General features: G+C 37.0%; 1 protein-coding gene across 1 annotated transcript in view; it reads right to left on the reverse strand.

Annotated features, from left to right (window-relative positions):
- The window catches only part of RGS7 (regulator of G protein signaling 7), a 236615-nt gene that overhangs the window by 23308 nt on the left and 200623 nt on the right, over window positions 1–12684 (reverse strand). The window contains exons 8-9 of the mRNA XM_072858044.1: window positions 11103–11179; window positions 10879–10960 (exon numbers count right to left, since the gene is read on the reverse strand). Coding sequence (XP_072714145.1) covers window positions 10879–10960; window positions 11103–11179 — 159 coding nt within the window. The remainder of the gene's footprint in view (window positions 1–10878; window positions 10961–11102; window positions 11180–12684) is intronic.

The raw sequence follows: 12684 nt of genomic DNA on the forward strand, positions 1-12684 counted from the left end.
CAAGCCTAGTGATGATTTAAGGAAATGTAATTTCACAGCCTCTTTAGCTAAAAATGCATAGGTGCTCTTTAAAATAATTACCTCATTTCAATATGCACACCCATAAATTCAGGGTGCATTAAAGCAGTAAATACTTAGGCAGATTGATTCACATCCCTTACACAATTTCATTGCATTTCAGTGTCAATACACTATGAAATAGATCTTCTTATTTGTTTTGCCAGCATGGGCTAACTTGTTAAGTTTAATTGCAAAATACTAAATTTCAAGCTCTCCGGGCTTTCAAAATTTGAACACTATAAATTTAAATCATGGACATGGATACAAACATGAGAAATCTTTGCTTCCACTTGGGAAAGATAAAGTCAGACACACAAACATAAAGGCAAGGCAGAAACTGAAAGGTGTCTCTTCCATTATTTGTAATACCAGACTATCACAAATATAGTAATCTTAAAATGTGAAATTTCCCGAGTGTCAAACGTTAGTGTTGCCTTCTGCAACAATCTATTCTGTATTTCTGTCATTGTTGCTATTTCTGTCATTTTTCTAGGAAAGGTGTCTTCTAACCCTCAGCAGTCACTATTCATATCACTCACTTCTAAAGCAGGGAAAGGAAGCTAATTAGACAGTGAATGATAAGCAGAATACCAGAGTTCATTTTTATTTGTAGCTTTTATATTCCAGTTTACTTGTTTAGCTAGCTGAACTGTGCGTAGTTAAAAATCAAGGGGAGAATGTGGGCATGAAAGACTACAAAAAAGAAATGAGGCAAAGAAAAAAATTCCAGTGGTACTCAGCTGAAAAAAACCAAAGGAGTTATTAGCTGGAGGAATACCCAGTTTGACTCTGGTTATGTAGGAAAGTTTATTTTTTCTCATAAAAAGTCTAGCATCAAAGGAGACATTAAAATCCTATATTGAGTAAGTTGTCAGTAATGGCTAAAACTGAGGCTCTCACAGGGAAAAACACAGGCTATATTCTCCTGCAATGCACCAATTTTTCATTTCCCAGAGATGGAAGTTGTTGGAGTATGCAGAACCTGCTAAGGCTTATAAGGAAAGGTTGAGGTTTATGTATATATTATTTGGATATTTTTGAGCTTTACCTCATTTTACACACTTCAGGGTTAATGAGTAAAAAGGCTTTGCAGTAGAAGAGCTGCACTATTAATGACTTTGCTGCTGCAATAGAAAGTCTCAGAGAAACCTTTCAAATGTGCTGAGTACAAGTGGTCAGCTCTTTTAACAGGAATTGGAAATACAGCTGTTATCTTAAGGTCCAGTCAAAGGAGGGCTGCACATTTCCAACCCTTTACAAATATCAGAAGACTGTTTTCCTGGTGGTTATCTGACAGGACCTGAAAGCTGTTTAAAATGTAGCTCACTTTATAACTATTAGATCAATCAGCCTCAACTAAGTGATGAAAAAATAAACCCAGTAGCCACAGTTGCCACAACCTGCAAATATATAGGAATGTGTACTGATGCTGCTGCTAGGGGGGATCTCACTGGCCTCTGTTACACCACCCAAGGCAGTAAAGCCAAACCAGTGATTACAGGGACTGGGCTACAGGTACCACTTCCTTTTGGTTGGAAAAAAATATTGTTACTTAAAACTGAAGCACTTAATCATGGGTTTAATTTACAATCAGCTAGGTGTACCTAATCTGAAACACTGGTATGAACTTTATTAGCCTCTCCAAAAGTCTACGGCTTAATTACAATTTCCATTCGGTTCGGCAGATCTTTGAAAATAACTGAGAAATCAAGTGTGTAAGCATTGGGACTTCTCTTGACAACATCTCTAGTCACAAGATCCCCAGTAAATTAGCAGATGTCTGAAGAAAGAGGAAAAATATTATGATGAGTTTAATTATTAGGACACAAGTGATAGACTTTCTTTTTTTTTTTAATTTTGCAGCTTATGCCCCATCTATCACAAACTTGATATAACCCAATAATTACAAACTCTAAACTAAGTTGGGTGGGTACTCCCACCCCAGTGTCTAGCTACTTAATGAATATAGTCTTTGTTCCACAGCTGAAATCAATGATACCAGCTAGTTTTTTTCTTCCTGTATATGTAGTGGCACTGTAAGTTTTACAAAAGTATCAAAAGACTATCATGTAATAGAAGGGACCAGCACCAACTTTTCTTCTCTCTACTTGGATTTTCAAGAGTATGTATGTGTGTCATAAACACTTTTTTTTAAAAATAGTATCATATTGCCAGCTTCTGCACAATTACTTTTAGCACAACTATCTCTCTGGAAACGTGCCTTTTTGATTCAGGTGTGAGACTGACACACAAGCACTGTGACTGGACTTTTGATATCTGCCGTTAAGTTACAGGGCTTTTACAGAGGTCCCACTTGCATTATAGTCCTAATAAGAAGCAAACACAGAAAGACAAATATTTGGATTACAGTCCACTATGGCCATGGTAACTTCATATATAAATTGTAATAAGTATGTAAGTCTGATGATGACTTTGTATACAGCTTCTATCAAGTTTTCACCTCCCTAGAACTCCAGACCAAACTTCTCTAAAATTACCTCACACTTTTTCTAGTTTTTCCTGTGGACTCTCTCTTCAGTTAGAAATTAGCTCATCGGGGAAGTACAGCTATACCTTCCAATTAACACCTATAAAATATATTTAATGATTAGTGTCCTGGTTTTGGCTGGGATGGAGTTAGTTTTCTTCCTAGTAGCTGCTATAGTGCTGTGTTTTGGATTTAGTATGAGAATAATGTTGATAACACACCGATGTTTTGGTTGTTGCGAAGTGGTGTTTACACTGGTCAAGGCCTTTTCAGCTTCCCCTGCTCTGCCAGCTGCACAAGAAGCTGGGAGGGGGCACAGCCAGACTGGCCAAAGGGCTATTCCATACCGTATGGCGTCATGCTCAGTATAGAAACTGGGGGGAGTTGGCCAGGGGGAGCGATCGCTGCTCGGGGATGGGCTGGGCATCAGTCGGCGGGTGGTGAGCGGTTGTATCACTGTTTTTATTTCCCCTGGGTTTTGTTCTTCTCTTGCTCCCTTGTTGTTTTCTTTCTCATTAATTTTTTTTGTTGTTGTTCCAATTATTAAACTGTTCTTATCTCAACCCCCAAGTTTTCTTACTTTTTCTCTTCCGATTCTCTCCCCCATCCCACCGGGGGGGAGGGTGAGTGAGCGGCTGCGTGGTGCTTAATTGCCAACTGGGGCTAAACCACAACAATTAGGAAGCAAATCCCAAGATTGTTCTCAAGTATAAATTCTGTCGCAGCATGTTTCAGATTTCATTCCCAGATGCCTCATAAATTTGGCAGATAATCAGGGAAAAATTATTAAAACCTGCTTCTTCTACTAAAGCATTAGATATTTTCCCCAATTTCTTCAGTCTCTTCATGATGTATCTTAAAAGAGATGTGTTATGACACTAAATGCTATCTTTATGGAACATAAGATAGGCTAAATAATTACAATGTATGGATTCAGTGTGACACTGAAATAAGCGAATGCAACTTGGAACTGGACTTGCATAGAATAGCCTCAAATTTGGTTATATTCCTTAATATGAATCTATTTTTAAAACATGTGATGCATCTGAAAATATGCTTCAAATATCCCTGAATATAGTGATCTACAGTCAAGTAGTATTATGAAAACAAATTAGTCGTACACAGCTTAACTGTTAAAACCTGTCTATATCAGCTGATAATGATGTACAACCTGTTGGCTTTTAATTAAGTAAATATAGCTTTTCATTTTTTATTATTCATTCATTGAACTGGTATTTCAGGCCACAGAATGTTCAATGTCAAATCTTATTGAACTGCTTCCTTCAAAGGAATGGATTGTCTTAATTCATAAGAATTAATAAAAGCTTTGTCAGGATTAAGTGTTCTCTTCTGTTGAAGGTTTTAGTAGAGAATTATGCAGGCAGCATAGAATGAATTTAAATGCTCAATACATGTCCTCGTTAGCTAATTTATTTTGACTCATTAAAGAACAGAGATAAAGAATATAAAGTTCCAGATAAATAATAATAAATAAAATAAAGACTTATTTATTAAATTGAAATGAGTGAGCAATAAACCTGATTGTATCATCCACTAGAAATATATTGCTGCAGAAATAACAAATTCTTGATTAACTGCAGAGAAAGGCATAAGCATTTAAGTATAAAGTTAAACCCACTATAGACAGCCCCACGTGAAGGACAGAAAATTTGCCGTTTGGACCAATTAGTAAAATCAATACGTGCTTTATTCAAGGATTTATTTGAAGATCACTGACTACTATCAAAATAGCAGTAGTTCCACTGTTGTTCTGCAGTGGTCTTAATCAAAACATGGCAAGGAGTGCAATTAATGGATACAGGTTTAACTACGAGTTGTTTCTCTTGTTTGGACAAGACAAATGAGGTTCAAAGACCATTCGACAAAGGAGAGACGTTTGATCAATTAGTTTGATCAAGCTTTAATTATGTTTGCAGTATGGTAAAACTCAGATGGTTTTCAAACTAAGAGATGGGAAGTCTCACTTAGCATGAAGCTTAGGATCATCTTTCCAAAAAAAGGAACCTGCGTGGTACCAGTTTCCCCTTTATACCTATCTGCCTTCTCAAACTAGAGTTCAGATCTTTTCCCTGAGTAATATCAGACACACAAGGAATTCTGGTGGCTGTGCAAACCAAGGACCTGCTTGGAACAGGAGAAAAAGAGATACAGAGAGATTTTCAAGAAATATAATACTAATAAATTAAACCATGAAATTAATCGATAGGAGATAGAGCATCTTGAATCTTGACAGGGATTCTCATGTTCTCACATACTTCTTGTTTAAGGACAGATCTAGTGCAATGCTGGGCTTTCACCTTAAGAGAACAGGATTTTATCACGTTGTTTCAAAAAAAAATTCTTTTAGTGGTCTGTGTGTCAGAGAAACACATAATATGCAAAATGCATATGAAAAGGATGTTGAAATTTAATTTTTGAGACAAGTCATGTGAAACTAAACTAGAAGCTTTACTTCTTTAAAGAATATACTACTGCATGGAAGTTATATGCTTAATTCTTTTTGAAAGTTAATTTAATTTCTAATGACTCTTAATTTAGTATTAATTTTAATTAAGGCTGTAGTAATGTGATTTTTGTGTATGTGAAGATTCTAGAATTTGCAACACTGTTGCATAAGGAAGCCTGTTAAATTTATCTGGTTTGTTGCCCTACACTAAATACTCAGAGTCATTATTGCTTTCTCAATTTTTTTTACCCCAAAAGGCAGGAAACTGCTGTTTTATGGATTCCATACAGAAGAATTTAGGTTATTCACTTGAAAAGAAGTGACAACATGAGAGTCTGACCACACGTCTCTGAAAATGTTGATGGCAAATATAGGTGACATTTAGAAATTGATTATCTGCCATTTGACTTATAAGAAGATCCTTGACAGAATGCTTTGGATTAAAGTAGCGAATTTAATTCACACAGAAACAAAAATCAACGTATAAACATTGCACTTATTAAAAAAATTCCTTATCCTTACTCTTTCAGCTTATTTTCCTAGTTGCTACCAGACTGGGTCTTACTAAAAACCATAACATCATCTCATTTTTATTGTGTCCTTCCACCATCTCATCAGTTAGCTATTTCACAATTTCTGACCTCTTCATAACCCTCAGTTTTAACTTGAGCACTTTCAGTTTGTTGTACTGTTGCAAGAAAGCTGGCTTCTCTTTCCCCATCTGTCCCACCCTTACTCAAGTATCAGACTAAATAACAATGCTACATAATGTGAGTACAAATTCTTCCATAAAGGTCTTAGTTAGCAGGCTAGCTATGAGGTTTATAAATATCTGCCTCAAACAGATGCGAGTACAGATCATAAACATTATAACCATTTTCTGAAAATAAAACATTGTACAAGGCTTTGTTTCATTACCAGAAGTGCAATTATCTGAGACTGCCAATTGCTGCTTTGGCTGCATTCCCTGTCCGCTGGAGAGGTAACTCCCTTGTAAGGATATACGGTGAAACAGGTGCAAAAGAAGACAGGAAAATTGTGTGCAGATACATCACTAGAGAAGTTGGATGGCAAGATTCACATTCATTTCCTGGAGATGTTTAAAAACTTTCTGAAAATATTATGATAAAGCAGACAGAAGTGTTCTCTGGCTAAACAAGTGACTGGCCCAGAAAAGTCTAGGATTTGTAGCATGCAAAGTGTAAAATGAAGGATTGCGCCACCTTAGCCAAGTTAAATTCAGTCTTTTGCCGAGTCTTTGAGGCTGATCTTGAAGGACAGGATGGAAAAGTCATTAAAAACAAAAGCAATGAAAGAAAAGAAAAGAAAACTCATAACAAATAACCGCAAGTACCCGCTGCATGACCCTAGACACCCAGTAGTATTACTGACTGGCTCAGATGCTCAGGGTCATGTTCAGACCACATAAAATACAATTTTAAAATATAAACAGATAAAATTAGATTAATGGAGATAGAATCTCATAAAAAAACTGAATAGGGAGAGAAGCAAAAGGTGTGGGATGTGTGACAAAGTTTAAAAAATTTAGATTACTGTTTTCCTAGTTTGCTACTAGGAAACAATGGCATGAAATCCTCAAATCCAGAAATCATACATATTTCTGAATTTTACATCCTCAGTAAATTACCTTAAACCCACACTTGCCCTTAACATTGTTCCTGTCCTTACCAGACATACTCACCCTGCATATTTTGTCTTACTGTATTAAATCACACAAATATTGGTTTTGTTTTTCATAGAATCATAGAATCATTTAGGTTGGAAAAGACCTTTAAGATCATCGAGTCTAACCCTTATCAATATTTGCTACTCATTTTTTTCACAGAGAAGCAAAATGGTCACCATCATTCAGCAAACCAGTGGTAGCAATGGGAACAGAAGTCCTGCGGATCGGGTTTAACCAAGCTACGAATGGCAGAAGGGAAGAACTGGATCACACTTTGACTCATGCTCATGTTTAATTAAATCACAGTATAACTAAACCATAGACAGAGTTTAACCTTTGGAGAGGGACACACACCAGTGTAGTTTTCTAACACATCTTAGGAAGCTGTTGCGTATTTCCCACCCTCCTTTTAAAAACAACTGCACACGATCCTGCTAAATATGACTGCAATACAGCCAGCATTCTGACTGATGACAAATGTCAGAGGCATTGGAGAAAATAAAAAGCTTTTTTCAACTTATTATTGTTAAGAAGTATATAGATGACTTTCAGGAGAAAAGGATACTTCCCCCATTATCTTCTGCATTAATCTGAATCTTAACAAGTACCCAATAGATCTTTATTATGCATTTCATTTAAATTACATTAATGTGTAACTCAGGAAGAAAAGTGAATCCTTTACAGCAGCAAGACATCAGCTGTCCTTGCTTGCTACCTAAAAGAGTTAATTTTACAGCAAGCCACAGCTACTCTGCTCCTACTGAATTTGATGCGGGTTTGAGAATGTTTCAGGGGATTTACTGTTTTAGTACCTGTTTGTCCCTTTTTAACAAGTGTAAGATTATGGGTTTTAAAGAGAGAGAATAATTCAGGAAAGCTATGAGTTCTTTTAAGACTCTTTAATCAGGAGCATGACATTTCTTTTCAAACAAGAGCAGCTTCCTAACTTCTTTTGCCTGGAAGGAACTGACTTCCCCAATTTAGTTTGATTTGTTACTGCTTTTTGACTAACACCCTAATCCTCCTAACCAATTTTCGCTCAGTTCCATAGTCTGTTATTGATAGAAGTTTCAAAATTATAAAAATTATACACTTGCTAGGCAGGTGGAAAGAAAAGGAAGGCTTTTAAGATATATTTACTCTGCCATCAAAAAGAGAAATGCGTCATTATATGTGAATAATATTAATCTCAGATCTATGTTAGGTACTGGCTATACCTTAGAAATAATGGCACGGACTTTATCCTAGGTCTGCTGCTCAGGATCTCAAGGGATTTTATACAGCTCTCCCTGACACACATTTCCATGGTTTTACTATGATTGGTATCTGAACCAGTAAGATTAAAAGTTTTTCAGGAATGTCTCTGCAGGCTGCCGTACCTACAGTTGAAGCTCAGTCATGCTCTTTCTAGCTGCAAGCTAAGATCTTTCTACATAAAACAGCAACTGGAATTTACAGAAATGACCAAGATTACACTGCACATTACACTAAAATACACACCAAAAGAAAAAATTAAATAAGTAGTGAAACTGCAATTAAATAAATATTGGAATGGAAACTGATCAGTGAGATATCAAAACTGTTCTCTTAACTGTCTCTCAAGAAAATTGAGGAACAGGTGACTATTTGAAAAAACTCCTCTCCAAATCCACTTTCTCTGGTTCATCTCCAAGCACCATCTGTCTGAAAACCTAGGAAAAAGTTGTGGGCACTATCCAGCCAGCTGATCAAAACTAACAGCCATGATGACTTTCAAGCATTTGTCTGTCTCTCAGACTATGGCATAAATCTTCTAGGGACTCTGTAACAACCTGCAGGATTGACTTTGACTTGGGACCTATGAAATAAAGGTGCTTTTTGAGGCAAATGCTCTTTACACGTCAAACCTTGGTTCATTTTCTTTATTTTAAACTTACCAGTCACAGTGACATTTCTGATACCCAGATCATGCTCTTTTTCTGCAGCTACACTCTCCTGGTTTCACTGTCATATAGCTGTTCTTTTTTCATGTCTCCCATTCCTGTAGTGCAGTGCTGCACTGTCCTTTTGGACTGATGGCTTGCTTCCCTCGTCTATCCCTTTCATCACCTTAAAGTATCTCTTTTTTGAAATAAAATGCAGATTTAATATTCATAGATTATATTCTATACGTAAAGGTTCTGTACCAGCACTGTAGCCAGGTAGGTAAGAAATAAAGCACCCAGGGACCAGAATACCTGCAAAAAAACCCTGGAAAATATTTACTTACTCACCTAAACAAAAAAAGCAAATAATGAAATATTTAGTCCTCAAAATTAATTTTCAGTAAAAAAAAAATTAAATTGGGGTGGATTTTGAACAATATTGTCACTGCCCCTAGCCTCTGAATTTTTATCAAAAGATGAAAACTGTAAATAAAAATAAGCATTAACCCCAGATTCTTATCCAAACATTACTTAATTTTCCAAAATTAGCTCTCCAGAGTTGCAGCAACATTTCTGTGATGTTTTGGTCAGCTTTTGGGGGGCTTAAAAAGCCATTAGAAATTGTAACTAGCTCTAGCATCACCTTCCTCTTTTCAGTCTGTTCCTCTTTTATTTGTTATTCTTTTTAATAGAAGCTTCTGGCTTTTACTGTGACAGTAAATTCATAACAATGCTTTCAAAACGAGTATTTCACTAACTAGTGAGAGGAACTGGTTAGCCAAAGTATGAACCTCTCCCTTCTATTTATATGTCCTAAAGTCATGACCCTACGTTGCTGACTGTAAACCAGTCTTTTGCCTCTGATATTTCCTAGGTATGTCTACAGCGAGATTAAAAACATCTGCTGGACCAGGCAGATTTATCCACAGTTCAGCCAAAGCTCTTAATCAGATTCAATTTCCTCTTGTCCTGGTCCTTTTAATTCTCTCCTTATTGTGTGCCTATATCTTAACTTGAACCTTCAACAATTTATCTTCTCTTCCAAATCTGGAAATAGCATCTCATTCCCAGATTCAAAACCCTTAGATCCATTTCTGCAGCTAATATAAAAGCTGTCTGGACCTTCAAAGTTCTCAGGTCCACAGAAACTTTCTGTGTCTATTCTATATGTAGCTCCCACCAACATCAGATGGCAGATTATTTTCTGTCCTCCTTCTTTATTTTATGCCAGTGACTAGACAATAATGTCCCAGTCTTCTTGCATCTAATGCCTGTGGTTTGAATCTTTCACTTCAAATGATTTTCTCTACCTGATGTTCTAAATCATACCTAAAAATCCATTTCTTCTACTGCTCTTTCATTTCCACAGTCATAAATGCAAGCTGACCATGTCCAAGTTTATTAATTTTTATTTGAAACTTTCTCACTGTATTCACCTCTTCTACAGGCATCATCACCTAACTTTACTTCCCCAGAACAATTAGTTTTAGTTAAGTATCTTTTCCCAGTGTCACAGTGGAACATATAGTCCATATTTGGTTTCATTGGTAACAATACCAAACTCTGTACACAGAAAATGAAAGCTTAACTCCAGGTAAGGGAAACAGGTATAATTCTGTAGTAAACCAAAAAAGTGTGATTATTGAGTTGTCACAGTTTAATTGGAAGTCTTGTGACATTTGACTTTCTTTCTCAAAGTTTTAGCTCTCAAGGTAGTTGATTATGTAAGACCCTTTCTTTTTTTTTTAATTTCATTTCAGATGGACTTTGACAAGGAACTCAGACGAATCTTGTTTAGACAATGTATGACTCCCACACCTCAAAACCAACAATATCTAACCTTTATATACATTAAAAATAGCTTGGAAATATAACCAAAGTGAAGTTGAAAGGCTTAGCGAGCAAAAAAGCAGATTAAAAAAAAAAAGTCAGATTTATTTAAAAGTATTTTTAGCTATGCTGATAATTTTGGTTGTGTGACTCATACCTTGGGAAACCTTTGAGATGGTAATAGTCAAAGACAGGTATCTTCTGATTCAAGAAATCAGACACAACAAATCTATTCACTGAAAACCCCAAACTGAGTGTACACACACCTGCGGTCTTCAACAGTAGAAAGATATAAACTATAGATCCTGCAAAAAATGGGGGCAGGCCCCAACCCCCGGCCCTACAGCCTTTTTACTTGTTCCCAGGCTACCCCAATGCTCCACAGAGGCTGACATTTATCAGCAGCCCCACTCACAGACAGAGCAGCCCCACCAGCACTCACCACCGGCCGGTGCACGTCCCAGAACGCTCGCTCCTGGCTGTCAAGAATCTTCCTCTCTATCTTGTCTCTCTTCTTGTCGACTCTGTCAGTGTTATAGGATATTTAAAAGAAACCGTGTTAATGACAGCAATTTGAAACATAAGAAGTGTCCAACCACTTTTCCCTCCCCTTCTCCCTTCAAAAAGCATGCAAAACCAAAACTCCTCATCTTCAAAGGAACTTACTTTGCTTGTGCTTCAGCTTGCATAAAAATAAACTCCCATTTCCGAGCAAATGCTCGCTGTAGCCTGGCCAAACTCTCCTGAAAATACATCACAATTTTAGTGAGTTAGGTTGTAAGTTATTTACTATTTAATAGCTTTTAGCTTATCTTTCCCTCCTCCCCTCGCCCCCCCAAGATGTAATACAAGTAATTATCTCTGTCCCAGTGTAAATGTACCTTACTTATCCAATATAAAGTCTTTGCTTGACACCAAATGGGATGCAATACTAGATCTATCTACTTTTGAACGCCCTGTCTATTTTAGTTCTGAAACTCTGATGACAAGGGTGGATGCAACCTTCAGCAGAACATGGGAATGCTGAAATATTTTTATATACTGGGTGCTGGCTGAGTAATTTTGTAATAATATAAAGAAACATTCTAGTTTTGAAAGTACCTAATACTGAAAGATAACAGCAGTACTTTCCATACTGGATGATCCACATGACAATTCCCATCAGTCATCTATACAAACAGTTTGCATTGAACAATGTTGGCTACCTATCAATTTATTTAAAATACAGTAATAAGAAGCTATCAATATTTTGGTAGTAAAGGAATCTTCCAAGACTTCCACAGCTATCTTCATTTAAAAAAAATGTAGACTGTAGTTCTTCACTACAGTACAGGAAATGTATATATCCTACAGCCTACTAATAATAACAGGAAGAAGATTTGTAAAATCTTAGCAAAATTGTTTCCTCCAGTGATGCTGGTACAGCTTCACTGTCTGTACCAGAGCTTTTCCAATCTCCCCCCAGTTTAAATGACAGCACTATGCAGTCTGTTAACATGGAGAAGGCTGAGGTTCTTATGTTCCTCCAAAAAGACCCCAGTTACCTTCGTGCACTGCTTTTACTGAGACTAAGTGAAAAATTGTCCGTAAACTTCCTAACAAAAAGTGTTGCTTTAATTGTATTTCTATGCATTGCAAATGTATCTCTATGACATACTGAAAATAAATACTGCAGAGAGTGAAGAGGAGACTTTCTAGAGATCTTGTCAATACCAGTAAAGGCTCTTGTGGATTGTATATTGGAGGTGAATTTTCTAAGGCATGTAAGTATAAAATTATGCATGCCCCACAGTGCAGTACACTGAAAAGCAAGCTTGTGCCAGAAGAAGCAATAAAGTGTGTCAGCATGGTGCTGCGGCTGGAGTTTTTGGCATGTTGAGAGGCCTGGCTGACTATCCTGCTATCATGTCACAGTAGCACAGCTGGACAGCTTTCAGCGCAGAGCCAGGGCTGTTCATGAATTTTATGTTGACATTTTCATGAAAAATTCAAGAACTTTTGGGGGATAGGGATGGAATTCAAGACACCTCTCCTTAGTGCATGCTATCCTCATCAGCTAATCAAACTCCCTCTTCTTCCTGCTCTTCCTGGCCCCAATTACCCTACCTTGCCTGGGGCACAGCACAACTGTCGGGGCGTGGGAAGTGCCTCTAGTCTGACCCTCTTTACCTCTTGTCTAACTGACAGGACAAGGGTTCAAGCGCCAACATCACTTTAAGGAATCAGATTTGTATTTCTACAGCTACCA

This window comes from Ciconia boyciana, chromosome 3 (genome assembly GCF_034638445.1).
Source record: "Ciconia boyciana chromosome 3, ASM3463844v1, whole genome shotgun sequence".
Classification (NCBI taxonomy): Eukaryota; Metazoa; Chordata; class Aves; order Ciconiiformes; family Ciconiidae; genus Ciconia; species Ciconia boyciana.